Consider the following 16,053-nt stretch of genomic DNA (forward strand, 5'->3'; position numbering starts at 1 on the left):
AATCAGAAGTGAGATAGTTTGAATCTAGAGCTCAGTGAAAAGATGCATAAATTAACTATGAATACATGAAAATGCAATGAATACATAAGGATGCAATGAAGAAAACAGCTTACACTGCATTTACATGACCACATAACGCAAGGAAGAACACGCTTACATACATGACATAATTGGTATTTCTGACTAGAGAAAGAGAAATGGGTCGTTTAGGCGTCCGTGATAATAATGAAAATGTCTTAGTTTGTTATTTTCAGGAGTAAAGCAGACCCAGGCCAATTCTCCAGATGCAGGAGTCTGAAGAAATTACAGGTTAACATGAATGGATATGTTAAGGCAAGTTTCTGGTTGAATTGTTTACAGTGTCCAGGAACCTGACAGCAAGCCCTAACTGGTGGTGGAAGACCAGCAGGGCTGTGATTTAAGGTGGGAAATTAAAGTTTGGGTTAGTAATTCGGGGACGGAGAAAACTGACTCTTTAACTGGAGAATGGGAAAGTGTCTGTGAGACTGTGAAGCCATATATGCAAAATAGCACACACAAACATACGCAATGAAGATCGGCTTGCTACTTGTATGAGTGATAGAATGGTGTGAATGTTTAATAAAGTGATTAAAGTGTTTATAAGAGTGACTCAGGAGTGCTCTTGCACTGATTGATCAGAGTAAGTGATTAGTATAGAAAGAAAATGAAAATAATCGAATAATGTGATAAAGTTAAACATGTATTTATTTTGCCAAGTTAAATTGTTGAGATATGGCTGAGTATGGAAAAAGTTTGAGAGCTTGTGTGAATGTGGACAGAGGAGCTTGCTGTGTGTGTGTGATTGAGGCCTTAAAGGAGGGGTAGATTGTTCAGAGGTGCAAATTTGATTAGGAGGTGTATAAATTAGTGTTGACATATTGTGAGAACGTGCTTATATGTTAAGGTTGAATGTGAGTTTGGTAAAGTGCTTAAAGGGGGATCTCGTGTACAAAACGGTGTAGCTTTTTTACGTTTTGGGTGTGTTCTATGGGTGAAATTTAAGATTGTGGAAGATTTTTGAGGTTGTTGTTTTATTTTTAATAGAGGGAGTTTTGATAAACATGGACATGTCTAAAAGGGCCCATAGTTTTTATAACAGTGCACTTATAAAGAAAAACCTGTCAGGTGATTTTGTTTTGTACTTTGATGAGCTAATACTCAGCTCTCTTTTTTCTCATTTTTGTTGTAAGCAGGCCTGCAAAAGAGTGGATAACAGCGCTGACAAAGTAAAAGGATTGCCGCGAGCCAATCCTGTCTAAAAGCAGAAAGAACTATTTTCTTAAAAACAAAGTAAAACAAATAAATGAGTTGATGTTGCTGAGAGTGAAGACTGAATATTTGCGAGATAGTCTCCACTGTCAGCAATACCTGATGGTAATGCGTGTGAGTGAATGTGTGGGAATGGACAGGTGAATGGACGGACGAGGCAGACCATAGGTTGGACCGACTGGACACTGACAAAAGACTGGACTAAGGTTGGACACATGACTGATAATTGTTCTGTTTTAACTTTTTTATATTACAGGTTGGATGAAGTGGAGAAACTGAGTATAAAAGGTGATGTTCTGGTTAACACACAGGTTTTTGTTTCTAAGACGTTTCAAGGATGCAGGCTGTGGATGGAGCCAAGAAAAGATTTGACATGATGATTAATTTGATTTCATTCCTTAAATACAGGTTTGAAGGGCCGGAGCATTTATACATAATATGATAGGACTAAACTTTTCTTTTAATTTCCTAAGCTTGAGTGAAGGATTTTGAGTTTGTAACACATGAGATGTGTCACAAAAAGGGGGGTGTTAATATATGCGATTAGCTACATGAAATGTGTTCTTTTAGGGTTACTAAGCAAATGTCTACGTGACCTTTCTGAGTTCTGAGAATAACTCTGTTAAGTTGACAGGAAACACGTTGAGACAGCAATATAGGGCAAATATGTTTGAGCTTGTAATTAAATGTGGGGCTTGAAAAGAGGAAGCAAATTTGGTACAGGACGTGCTTGAGATGATCAGACGAGAGAAAGGAGAAGAACAGAGCACAAATACACCGAGTTGTTTATATTACAAAGAAGATCAAAAGCTTGTTAGACATAGGTTATAATGGAAGCATAAAAGGGATGAGAGGAACTTTACATAACATAGAAATCCTGCAACAATTCGTAAATTGCCCAAACACAGTGTTCAGACCGGATATGCGCTACCCGTTAAAGGGGGCGAAGAAATCAGGCCTAAGTTTGAAAAATGAAATGGGTTAACTCGATAGAGGATGTTTCCAAAGGTAGAGAAAATAATGTAGGACCTTTTACCAGGAGAAAGCTAATTGTATCTTTTACACTTTACAGTGTGCATTGAGGGAAGTCAGGAATAGTTTAAATTAGGATTGAAAAAATTAAACTAGGTGAAAAGGGGGTGTAGCAAGTAGATTTAGGGCAGTTCACAGCCTGGCGTAAACGCAAGGTGCTGTCACACAGCTTAAGTTATTTGGTTGATTTATTTTATGACAAAATAATAAGGAAATATTAAAATATACAACACGTTGAGAAGATCTCTTATGTTATATTTTAGTGTTTAACATGGAAGATGCCTCTCTGGAGCTTCTCTCCTGATGCTACTCCACCAAAAGAAGTTTATTTATAGAGACTATGTCAGCTCCCAAACAGACAATAATAAACCAAGACTAGCAAAAAACAATGTAAATATAAAGAATAACAAATGAAGAACAATACAGAATCCAAATCTGAACCAAAGAACAAAATAGTGAAATGTGGATTATTGGGTTTTTCTCTGTATATATGAAGTATTTGTAATGTGTATCTGCTAATGAAGGCTTGTAGAGGCCAGTTTATACTCACAAACGAGTGCTCAGCCAGACTGAAAAACAGGAAGCTTTAGTGCACAAGGCATATTAATAAATATAGACACAAAAAGAGGAACTCCCCATATAAACAACGTTCAAAAAATGTGTGAAGTATAAAGTACCGAAATAACACTATATAAGACACAGCTGATGATTCTAATGTTAGAGAGCTCTTGCAACTGGCGTCTGAGCTGTGCAGAGGTCTCTCTTAAGACAGGTACTTACGTAGGTTAGCATAAGGTTGAGTCCAACAGAAGCAAGGCACCCTAAATGCGCACAGCATGCAGTAGGGGCTGCCAAAATAATATAGGAAACAGCACATGTAGGGAGAGGACACTCACTAAAAGTTCTAACTAACATAGTGTGGTGGCTTATGTGAACTTGCAGGCGTTCACTATGACATCATTAGCACAACAGAGACTGAGTAAAGTTTTAGATGCTCGAAACCTGACATTTACACATGAAGGAATCAATATGGCAGATTTAATGGGATGAGGAGGACCTAATTATTGTATTAAGACAGCAGAACTTGAAGCGAAAGTCAGGAAAGATTTAAAAGCAGGACCTGTTGGGATTGGGGATTTAGAGATTTTTTATTGCTATCATATAATCTGCCTTAGGATGACTGCATTAATAACGTCTTGTACAGTATTATTTTAGGTTTGTCATAACAGTGATGTCTCTATTTACAGGTTGAGTTCATTTTATACACAATGCATAACTGTGCTTGTTTAGAGTTGATGTTCCGTCCAAAAGGGTTTTAAGCTTCACTGGTGAGAGTGTCCAGGTGATACATGTTGAGGGATGATGAGAACATAGCAGGTGAATTGCATGCACGCTTACAAACACACATGATTTAAATATAGGCCAGGCCAAAGGCCTGGACTTGATGCAGCTTTCAACTTTACAGCTCCTAACTTGCAGGAATGGCGTGGAGTGTAATGAATGAATGCAAAACATGCTTACGGACACAAACATGATATGAGTTTATTTTACAGGGTAAAGGTGGACCACAGGTTGCTTTGTTTCTGCTTAGCAACTACTGAGGTAAAAGGTGTTAAAGATAAATATGCAATAAGTGAACAGGAAATGTGTAAGGGTGAGCCGGGTGAAACAAAATGTTGTAGATAATGGAAACTTGTCTAACGGGCATTAACAGTAACCTTTGCATGTTATGTATATGCTGAGGCCAAAAGAGGCGTAAATCCAGATAGAAAATTTTGAAGTGTGCTTTTTAGCGGAGGGTCAGGCTGACATGGGGATGGTGTGTATTTTACTGGGGTGGTGTTTAATAAAACTAAAAGCGTTGCTCACACACATAAAGAGTATTGAGATTGAATAAAGTTAATATAATGGATAGAGCCCAGAACAGGATAATATATAAGTGAAATCAAATGCAATGTGTGATTTCACTTTTATTGGGAAAATAATTAGCCAAGAAATGTGTATTGAACTCTCCACATACTTTGAAACTGCGCAACTCTGAGTGGGCAATGTAATGAAGCAACTGTTACATATTTGCATTAAACTAGCCAACATAGACTCACCACCACATGATGTTGCCCTGCAGCGGGGGCAGAAAATCATTTGCAAACCAGGGCTCTTAGGTTGATTATTATATTCTTACTTATGTACACACACACACACAGAAGGGAAAATTTCAAAACAAAACAAAAAACAACTTCGCTTAACCTGTCAAGCACAGGAGCAAAATAAAAAATCTTTTTGGGCTCTGTTAAAATTTCTTTAGTAAAAGTGTAAAAGGCCAAACCTAGGAGGTTGGGCAAATAGGAAAGTTCCTTGAGTATCAGGAGTTAATAGTCAGGAAACATTTTTCACATTAACGCCTTATATCTGACAAATCATTGACTCATAGATGCAGATAGACATACAAGTGCACATACATCCAGATGTGCATTTAGACATTAAAAGTGTAGAGACATGTACACACAGATTGGCAAACCGGTACAGAGTCTAGCTGAAGAGCTTAACAAAGTAGACGTGGCAGTAGGGTTTGTGATTTGGCCTGATATGATATTGTGAACCAACTTTGAATAATGACAGGAACCTGAGATGAACACAGTAAGTTAGTAAGGTGTAGCAGAGAGAGGCTGTTTGTTTTCTATCCCTTACAGGAGAAGATTTCCACTAGAGAGGGACCCAGAAAAGGAGCGGAGATTACCTAAGCATGAAGTGTTTTCAAGTGGGAGCTGGTGTTTTATTGCTGGACCACCTAGAGGACATGAGGTTGTTGTCGGATTTGCTGAGTCAGGGGGCGGCTAGAGAGGGTCAGAGCGAAGGTAGTGGACCTGGGAATGGTGTAGTGACGTCTTTGGAAGACGTCAAAAGGGGGAATTGTGGAATTACAGGGATTATTTTATATAACCATCATCTTTGTCATTGCATTAATTATCATTTCATCCAAGCATTTATTGAAGTTGCTGGCGTTATGTTATAATTTATATTATAGGGGTTATCATAATCAAATATTAACATGTTTATTACAGGTGCAGTATAACTACTTTAAAATGATTGAGTTAAATATATATATATCATAACTCATATGCTGAGTATATTGTTACAGTAAAAAAGTAGCTGAGCAAAGGCCTGAATGTATTCAGCTTCTTGTTGCATTTGAGTTTGCTTAGTTACAGGTGACGGAAGGATGTCCAGTCCATGGTGACCTCAAAGGCCTTAGATCATCACCATATTCTTAAGAGTATGCCACAAGGAGGAACCTCTATGTTGCAGTTAATTCTTAAAATACATGAATGTTCTGTACATGCAAATTATGTGCTTGTAAACGCAAGAAGGGGCGTTACAATACCCTGATGTTATAAAAGCAATCTAGAGTGTATTTTGGGTAGAGATGTACAACTGTTCTGCAGTTTGCACCTCTCCACGCTGCGTGTATTCATTAAAATCAATTGTTTGAACGGCCTTTTCTGGACCATCATTGTTTTACTCTCATCCTCAATTTCGAACCCGTAACAGGAGCACACTCAACCCTCATCCCCAGAAACAGAAGCTAACCCCAGGCAAGGCAGCGTGATGCATCCCGAGACAACAGGACTGGGATATCTACATAACTGTGTGAGTCAATTGCCTTTACACCCGGTGCTGCAAGAGTTAATAGTCTCATTGGGGCCAAGATATACATCTTATAGTTGCCTGGTACTAATGGTTGTTCATCTGCCCTAATTTATTTATTTATTTAAAGAACCCATAGGTGGGAATGTGAGTTGTCTGTCTCTCCGTGTTAGCCCTGCGACAGACAGGTGACCTGTCCAGGGTGCAGGGTATGATAGCTGGAATAGCAACATACCCAAGGATAAGCAGAAGAGAATGACTGATATGATGAAACTGGGATTTTGTTACACTTTATTGCAAACACAACTAAAACTATAACTGAAACTAATCAAAACTAAACTGAAACTAAGGATTTAAAAAAAAATAAAAACTAAACTAAACTAGCAAACAATTGGTAAAAACTAATTAAAACTAATATAAAATTGAAAATCTGAAGTCAAAACGAAATAAAAATAAAAACTAATGAAAATTGCAAAACTATTAAAACCCTGCTTCAGACCTCCTGGCATGTCTGGTTGCTGGTGAAAAATGTGCATTTTCCAACCTGACAGCTGGTTGGTGAAGTTAGTCACAAAGAGGGTCGTCCACCAAAAACCTCCATGTGACTGCTTTGATGGACTGAAGGTTGTCCTGATTGGCTGTAGCTTGCATGGAGACTAAAAAACACTAAAATAATGTATAATTTCATGACTATTCAAAAATGCAAACAACATTTCAAGACAAAGTTTCAATAAGGAAGGAAACAAAGGAAAGGAAACAAGGAAACCAAATGCCATTAGGTGACAAGTTCAGGCTAAGGAGACTTTTAGATGTGTTCCTCTTGTTGTTGCTCTTTTTAGGAGATTAGATGTGAAAAGTCAGTTTTTATTGCGACTTTATTTTATATTTTATCTCATTTAGTCCTTTTATAGCTCTTTTAATGGCATCCTGTGACATTTGAGGACATTTCAAAGGGATCAGATGTGATTTGTTGTCCTCTGAGCCTGTTTGGTGTTTGAAACGTTAAAATACCACAGAAATGGGAAACATGATGCTCTCAGTTTAGTCAAGAAGCCGGATATGTAAATAAAGCCCTTGGTGTGCCACATACAAAGATAAGACATGTTTCACTTGCACACTTTAGTTTGTTGACAGCTTATTAAACAGTACGAGTCACTGTGCCAGTGTCATTATGAGCCTCAACATAGAGCACTATCAAACATTGCTGATTAGAGGAAAGTTTGATCTCGTCTGTTCACCAACAGCTATTTTCTAAATAACGGTAACATTGTGATAAACAGGAAGAGGCACCGATTGGCTAATAATCCTAATTATTACTGTTCTTTTGGTCTGTTTGCAGAAACATGGCAGACATGTTGCTGCCCTTGAGAGAACATCATTGAAGTGAAACACAGAAGACAACAAAGATATTTGTAATGTGAGAAACTGCAAGGACATGAGCCAAAATCCAATAAAGGGAGCATCACTCCCCGAGGTCTTTAATGTCTTCTCACATTTATGGAAATGTCCAAAGTTTGCAGTCGTTCCTAAAAGGCTACAAAAGTGTAAAAGTGCTGTGAGCGGTCAGACATGAAACTTTGATGTTTGTCACTGGAGGAGGAAGTTTCCATGATTTTGATTTAAAGACTTAAAAAGATCAAAGAAGAGCTTCCTGTAAATCACAGCTGAATCTTTATGAGCCTGTAAGCTCTGCCAGTCAATTCACAACGTTGAAGCTTTTCCAGCTCTTTAACATGGCTGTAGGGAGCTCTGCCCGAAGTCTGAAGCCCAGGGTTTAGACATGACCCACACAGAGTAGAGACCAGTCAGGAATCATGTTATAATATCCACTCTAGAGCGAACAAAGGCAGGTGTCTACTAACCAAAGAAATCTACAGACGGAGGTTAAGTGTGCATCATTTCTATACAGTCAAAGTCAATAGAAAATGATGTTAAAATGATGATGAAGTGAGTGAACCAGGCCACACAGAAATCTGATCCCAAACACTGATTCAGGTAGATTATAATAAACTGATAACACAGATATATTTCTCCTTCTAATCCACAAATAGAAAGTACTTCATGTGTTGGTCTGTGGGGCATCTCTGATCTCTAGTGTCAAACAAAACCCTCCATTTGAATTTCATTTTGAAGAAGAACACAAAGCTGTAGAGACACAAATCTGCTGAGTCGGCGGGTAATAAGGGAAGATTTTCTCCGTGTGAGCCGACGGGTTTGAACCCACCGTCGGGCCTTTCTGTGAGAAGTCTGCATGTTCTCCCCACGTCTGCTCGGATTATTTGCTGAGTCTAAATGTGCCAATGCTCGTCTGTCTCCATGTGTTAGGCCACCTGTGGATCACTTCCTAGTTAAAGGAAGACTCTTCTTAAATCTCTTGTTGTGAGAAGCAGCCCAGACCCACTGATGCACATGGGCACTCAGTCATGTATCAGAGTGGGTAATAAGGTGGAATAAGAAACCAGCAGTAAAACCCTGCATGAACAGACATCTGCTCCAAGGACAGAGACACGTTTTCAACAATGTATTAGCTGTTATTGGTTCATGCATGCAGCTGCAACAGATGTTGTACAATGGTCATGATGGAACTGGAGCTGGACTTGACCCACTCAAGGTAACTGCAGAGAATCACTGGAGGAACTTCTTTCACAAACTTCTGCATTCAAGCAGATCCATCAAATATACAGGCTCCTTTTTACCAGCATGTTATAGAATAACTGTGGTCGGCCTGAAAAATAACTCTGAACTCATTATTGATTTAAATGCAGACTCCCATTCTGCTTTTACAACATCTAATTATTGTCCACATGAACTGGACTGAATGCGATTGGTGTGAGTAGTTGGAACTGTGACATCAATGGTGTCTCTGCCTCCTCTCTTAAACACAATTAGTCTCTTTAATTCTGACTGAAACTGAAGTAAACACAACTACACATCTTTGTATAGAAAGCTCACACAGTCACTTTCACTTTAGAATGAAAGAGTAAACTGAATGAATGTGTCGGCTTTATAATGTGCATGTTTCTCACAGAGGGGACAAAAGCCACACAGGTCAGGTTTCACAGAGATACAGGATGGAGCTGAATCCCAAACTAGTTCAAAGCTCTGACATCAAGTTATGAAGAGCAACATGTTTCCTTGCTCCTCTGTCCCGGAGTGCAGTCTGTACCTCTATCCTGGAGGATCCTTGTGGCCTTTGGGACACACTCAGAATCCAGAATGACTCCACCTGAAATGAAGCTCAAAGGGAAAAAAGGCTTTGACTGAGCAGTTCAACTTCCAGTTATGCTGCTCTTTACAACACATTAGAAAAGTTCCCCCTTTTTTCACTCTTCACACAAACATTTGAAATATAATTTGATAAAAACAGCCGTTGGTTTTTCAGACAATGAGTTTGTAAGTTTCGCTGTATCAAAGGACCAAGTTGTGATGAAAGGCCAGCAGTGCTGTGCACTACCAAGTAAATCCATGAGCAGTGTTGCTCATATCAATACTAACACTGCTCTGTGTCACTTCTAATGGCAGTATATGTATGTATATGTAGGGGAGAGCAGTGTGTCAGCATTTATGAGATGAACCATCATCAATGTTCTGAACACATTTTAATGACACTAAATCACTGTGATGTTCACATTCTGCAATAATTAGTTAACACAATAAAAACACAGCTTTGAGCTTTTTTGGACACCTTGAATATAAATGTGCGTCTCAGTAAAACACAATGTGCTGCAGGCTACAAATAAAATAGGTGTGATAGTCACACCAAAAGCTTCAGACAGTTTTCATTGTGCATGTTTGACCTACTTTGTTTTCCCCCAAAATATTGATGTAACACAGTCCAGTGTCTGTATAATGAACTTAGAGCATAGAAACAAAGTCTCAGTCCCATCACACTAGTATTGATCCGACACCAATACCAGCGTTGGTATCGATTGGCCACCTTTAAGGTCCAATTCATGCCTTTATTGAACAACTAATTCCTGCCTGTTCAAATGAAGTTCCTGCAGAAGCTTTAAAAGGAGCAACATTTCAGTCTGTCACACTAACACATGCTGGAGCAGCTGTTCATATTTAACATGCACATATTGTTCACAAGCAAACAAAGCGCTGCAGTTCTCCCTCTCTGTGAAGCAGCACAGTTACATGGAAAAGATAAAGCCTACAGTGGACAAGCTACTGATCTCAGATCTGTAGGTGATGACAGAGAGCACATGTGGCTGTGCATTTATTAACACTGGGAACTGTGGGAACCAGTAGAAGAAGAAGGCTGCTTGATGATATTAAGGTAAGTGTGGAAACTTCTTCACACTGAGCATTTAAAGCCTGCTCGCTGCTCATGTTGTGAGTGTGTGTGTCCTCACTCATCAGGAGTGTGTGAAGCTTTCATGTGCATCCATCTGTTCCTGCATCAGTGTGTGTGTCCTCTATGAAAAGCTTGAGAGCTCCTCAGACCGTGCACACACACACATGAAGACCAGGCTGTGTCACAAAGTCACCCGGAGCTCAGCTCATCCTGGAGATTTACATCCCACATCTGCTTCCCAAGATAAGCAAGATTATGGTCCTTCACATGCATGTCTCCCACTTACTACAATGGCCCCACTGTGTGTGTGTGTGTGTGTGTGTGTGTGTGTGTGTGTGTTTGTGTGTGATAGAGCATGAGGCCCATTTGTGAAGCTAACATAAGTGACAAAGTGATATTACTATTATTAAATTGATATGGTTAAAAAATGTGATCAATACATAGAATAAAGAAATCTGCCAGTAAAAAGGCCAGCCGGGGTTATGGAAGGACACACTGTCTGTGTCTGTGTGTGTAGTTATTAAGGTGTTAGTTTGAGTTTGAGACCTGCTTTCTGCTGCTCTCTGATTGGTGGGCTGACAGCGTGTTATCAGTCGTTGCCTCAGAGTTTTTTGTGGGGCCCCTCATTAGTGTAAGTACAGACTGAGCTGTTGGAGCTTCGTGTAACTGGAGGTAATCAGAATAAAAGTGAATTTGCACAGTTTGGGCAAGATCGATGTGATTTAGTGTAACACTTGTGCTGTTAATGATGCTGTCTGTGTTCAACTCTGATGGATCCTCATCTGGCTGAGTTCCTGCATCACACCAGTATCAGGGTTATTTTCAGTTCACGTTCACTCTTTATCTACTGCCTGTTCCACTTCCTGTTTTATTGTGTTAACCTTGGTCTGTGTGCATTATGTTCAGTCCTCTTCCCATTTATCATGAGTTCATTATGTTCAGCTGTTCACTCACCTATCAGTCATTATTCAGCCAGTATACTTAAGTCCTCAGCTCTCTCCTGGTCTTTGTCGTGTCGTTGATGTTATGTTGTCGTTCCCGTTAGTGCTCAGTTATTCAGCCACTCAGTCTTTCAGTCAGCTAGTCAGTCCTACCGTTCCTGCTTTGTTCATTCAGCCGCTCCAATAAACCCTCATCATTTCTGCACCGTGAGTCCTGCGTTTGGGTCATCTCTTCCACGCCTCCACACACAACCCCTGACAACCAGCTGCTGTTTTTCTACTGTGGCGTGAAAGGACAAAATAATAGAAACACCAGGCTGTGTGATGCTGTTTATCAGGAGAAGCACTGATCACAGCCTGCATGGTGCAGGATTTACTGCAGGACTGTTTCATACATCTGCAGAGGTTTTTGCACTTGGACATATAAACTAACTCGATCATGTGATCACCTTTGATGGGAAAAACTGAGCAGCCTGTTGTGCAGCGTCAGCATCATTCCATGAATGAACCACATTCTGTTGATGTTGGCTGTGCTGGACGTCAGGAAATCGGAAACAGGAACGTTATAAATGCTAATAAATAAACAAAACAAAAAAACCACTGCCAGGATAAACTGAGGTATTTGGGCTCCCATGAAGCTTCCAGAGAAACCTCTAAACCTTCACTTTAAAATGCTCTGCTGCATCTGAAACGTCCCCCATCACACAGGCTCCACCCACCTGGCACAAACCGACAGATAAAACAAACCAGAACATTTTTTCAGGCATTATTTTAACCCTAAATATCCAGTGATACAGGAAGGTGGAGGTTAAAAAAATCTCCAAAAATGTAAAAGAATTCTGACAAACAGCAACTTGAGCGCTGATTAAATCCATGGTTTGGGGTTAAATGGTGTTTCTGCTGAGACAGACAGCAGACAGAGGAGTGATGGGAGCCGTGTCTCTCAGTCAGCCATGAAAGTTATCAGACTGACCACCAGTGATCAGGACATCTTCTTTAGTAAGGCGACAGCCTGAAAAACAAAGCAACAGAAAACAGTGATTAGCACTGACGACGTGTTTGTGCAGCAGTGTGTTTGACAGCAAGGAGCCGTGACCGTCACACAAACTGTGCTATCAGCTGAAGGTTCACAGTGTGAGATGTTCAAATATGCGATAAACACCATAAAGTGTAACACGATCCAGCTACAGTCTCACAGCCACCCTCTGCCTCGTGTTTCTGGAGCTGTGCTACCACAGTTTCTGTTTAGAGGCTTAGAGGTGAAAGGTCAGAGAGCGAGCTGCTGCTAATGCTGAAGCTCCCATTTTCAGCATCGCTGCAAACGAGTTATTATAGAAGGATCACCTTCAATCTGCAGCACAAAGATGCTAATCAGCTTCATCTGCGTGTGTCAGCTGAGACTGTGTGAAGCTTCCAGGGAGATGTGTGTGAAACCCACCAGAGTGTGGACCCTCAGTCTGACACAGCAGAGTCACAGCAGGCCTCCTGTCAGCAGCAGTGTTTGTGCCGCTGTGACACGTTTGATGCAAACATGTTTTCAGACAGAAAAAGAAAGGAGCTCAGAAAGTGAAAGAGGAGGAGCATCTTAACTGCTCCTCTGGGCTGCACTTCGATGGAACCAGTTCTTTCACTGGGACTGTGAAAAGGCCCAGTGACAGAAACACTGGCTATGTGGTCTGGACACAGCAGCACAGAGATTTCACTGATCTCAAGTTCTTCCTCCAGCAGCACAAGAAAGGACGAGCATCAAAAACCAGACCTCACCAGGAGCAACGTGTCGTAGGAATCTCAGAATAAACAGACGTCTGAGCAGCAGAGTGATTCATTCACACACAGCAGCTCAAATATGAGCTCAGGTGAAACATACTGAAGATAAACCTGCGTGCAACATCAAGCTAAAATGCTGTTAGCTAATGTGCTGTAAGATAATATGCTGTTAGCTAATATGCTGTTAGCTAATGTGCTGTTAGCTAATATGCTGTTAGCTAATGTACTGTAAGCTAATATGCTATTAGCTAATATGCTGTTAGCTAATATGCTGTTAGCTAATGTGTTGTAAGCTAAAATGCTGTTAGCTAATATGTTGTAAGCTAATGTGTTGTAAGCTAAAATGCTGTAAGCTAATATGCTGTTAGTTAATATGCTGTTAGCAAATGTGCTGTTAGCTAATATGCTGTTAGCAAATGTAGTGTTAGCTAATATGCTGTTAGCTAATATGTTGTAAGCTAATATGCTGTTAGCTAATGTGCTGTAAGCTAATATGCTGTTAGCAAATATGCTGTTAGCTGATGTGCTGTAAGCTAATATGCTGTTAGCAAATATGCTGTTAGCTGATGTGCTGTAAGCTAAAATGCTGTAAGCTAATATGTTGTTAGCTAAAATGCTGTTAGCTAATGTACTGTAAGCTAATATGCTGTCAGCAAATGTACTGTTAGCTAACGTGCTGTTAGCTAGTGTGTTGTAAGCTAATATGCTGTTAGCTAATATGCTGTTAGCAAATGTGCTGTTAGCTAATATGCTGTTAGCTAATGTGTTGTAGCCTAAAATGGTGTTAGCTAATGTGCTGTTAGCAAATGTGCTATTAGCTAATATGCTGTTAGCTAATGTAGTGTGCTGTAAGCTAATGTGCTGTTAGGTAATATGCTGTTAGCTAATGTGCTGTAAGCTAATATGCTGTAAGCTAATATGCTGTTAGCCAATATGCTGTTAGCAAATGTGCTGTTAGCTAATGTGCTGTTAGCTAATATGTTATAAGCTAATATGCTGTTAGGTAATATGCTGTTAGCAAATGTTCTGTAAGCTAATATGCTGTAAGCTAATATGCTGTTAGCCAATATGCTGTTAGCTAATGTAGTGTTAGCAAATATGCTGTTAGCTAATATGCTGTTAGCAAATGTAGTGTTAGCTAATATGCTGTTAGCTAATGTGTTGTAGGCTAAAATGGTGTTAGCTAATGTGCTGTTAGCTAATATGCTGTTAGCAAATGTAGTGTTAGCTAAAATGCTGTTAGCTAATGTGCTGTAGGCTAATATGCTGTTAGCTAATATGTTGTAAGCTAAAATGGTGTTAGCTAATGTGCTGTTAGCAAATGTGCTGTTAGCTAATATGCTGTTAGAAAATGTTCTGTAAGCTAATATGCTGTTAGCTAATATGCTGTAAGCTAATATGCTGTTAGCAAATGTGCTGTTAGCTAATATGTTGTTAGCTAATATGCTGTTAGCAAATGTAGTGTTAGCTAAAATGCTGTTAGCTAATGTGTTGTAAGCTAATATGCTGTTAGCTAATATGCTGTTAGCAAATGTTCTGTAAGCTAATATGCTGTTAGCAAATGTAGTTTTAGCTAAAATGCTGTTAGCTAATGTGTTGTAAGCTAATATGCTGTTAGCTAATGTGCTGTAAGCTAATATGCTGTTAGCTAATATGCTGTTAGAAAATGTTCTGTAAGCTAATATGCTGTTAGCTAATGTGCTGTAAGCTAATATGCTGTTAGCCAATATGCTGTTAGCTAATGTGTTGTAAGCTAAAATGCTGTTAGCTAATGTGTTGTACGCTAATATGCTGTTAGCTAATGTTCTGTTAGCAAATATGCTGTTAGCTAATATGCTGTTAGCTGATGTGCTGTAAGCTAAAATGCTGTTAGCTAATGTGTTGTAAGCTAATATGCTGTTAGCAAATATGCTGTTAGCTGATGTGCTGTAAGCTAATATGCTGTTAGCAAATATGCTGTTAGCTGATGTGCTGTAAGCTAAAATGCTGTTAGCTAATATGTTGTAGGCTAAAATGGTGTTAGCTAATGTGCTGTTAGCAAATGTGCTGTTAGCTAATATGCTGTTAGCAAATGTTCTGTAAGCTAATATGTTATTAGCTAAAATGCTGTTAGCTAATGTACTGTAAGCTAATATGCTGTCAGCAAATGTTCTGTAAGCTAATATGCTGTTAGCTAATGTGCTGTTAGGTAATGTGCTGTTAGCAAATGTACTGTTAGCTAACGTGCTGTTACCTAATATGCTGTTAGCTAGTGTGTTGTAAGCTAATATGCTGTTAGCTAATATGCTGTTAGCAAATGTGCTGTTAGCTAATATGCTGTTAGCTAATGTGTTGTAGCCTAAAATGGTGTTAGCTAATGTGCTGTTAGCAAATGTGCTATTAGCTAATATGCTGTTAGCTAATGTAGTGTGCTGTAAGCTAATGTGCTGTTAGGTAATATGCTGTTAGCAAATGTTCTGTAAGCTAATATGCTGTAAGCTAATATGCTGTTAGCCAATATGCTGTTAGCTAATGTGCTGTTAGCAAATGTGCTGTTAGCTAATGTGCTTTAAGCTAACTGGTCTCACATTTCTAAATAACTCATGATGTTTGAGTCCACAGAGCTTCTGTAAAGTCTGATCGTGGTCAGAAATAAAATGAGTGGATCCTCTGTGGGTCTGCAGTGAGTCTGATGCATCTGAAGGAGACCTGATCCTGTGAAATCAGGGACTCCGTGGATCTGCTGACTGAGGATGGATCCACCCCGGAGTCTGTTACTATCTGGGAGTCCACACAGCCTGCTGCCTTTGCCTGATGGATGCATCAGAGGATGAATGGGTGAAGCTGCCCCCCCCCAACAACTTTTTCACCTGTGAAAGACTGTTTGTAAAAAATCAGCTTCTGTTGGTTTGTTAGACGAGATAATGATACAATAAATGGTTTAAAGTGTTTTTGTTGACTCCATTTCCATTAATTTACTGAGGAGTTTGTGCCTCCCTGAGTCAGTGTGTGACGTCACACTGTCAGCTTTCATCAGACTGAAGCTTCATGATGATTCAGATGAAGATGAAACTTTTAGTCAGTGTTTCTTTGCTGTCT

General features: G+C 39.6%; 1 protein-coding gene across 1 annotated transcript; it reads right to left on the minus strand.

Annotated features, from left to right (window-relative positions):
- Nucleotides 1–9,549: 9,549 nt before the first annotated feature.
- On the minus strand, nt 9,550–15,778 carry LOC112845011 (uncharacterized). The gene is made up of 3 exons (XM_025904530.1): nt 15,664–15,778; nt 12,647–14,863; nt 9,550–12,220 (listed from the first exon to the last, which is right to left on the minus strand). The coding sequence occupies exons 1-2, from the start codon at nt 15,776–15,778 to the stop codon at nt 13,809–13,811; spliced, it is 1,170 nt and encodes a 389-aa protein (XP_025760315.1). The 3' UTR covers nt 9,550–12,220; nt 12,647–13,808.
- Between the last annotated feature and the right edge of the window lie 275 nt (nt 15,779–16,053).

The sequence above is a fragment of the Oreochromis niloticus genome, unplaced genomic scaffold, assembly GCF_001858045.2.
Source record: "Oreochromis niloticus isolate F11D_XX unplaced genomic scaffold, O_niloticus_UMD_NMBU tig00002388_pilon, whole genome shotgun sequence".
NCBI classification, from domain to species: Eukaryota; Metazoa; Chordata; class Actinopteri; order Cichliformes; family Cichlidae; genus Oreochromis; species Oreochromis niloticus.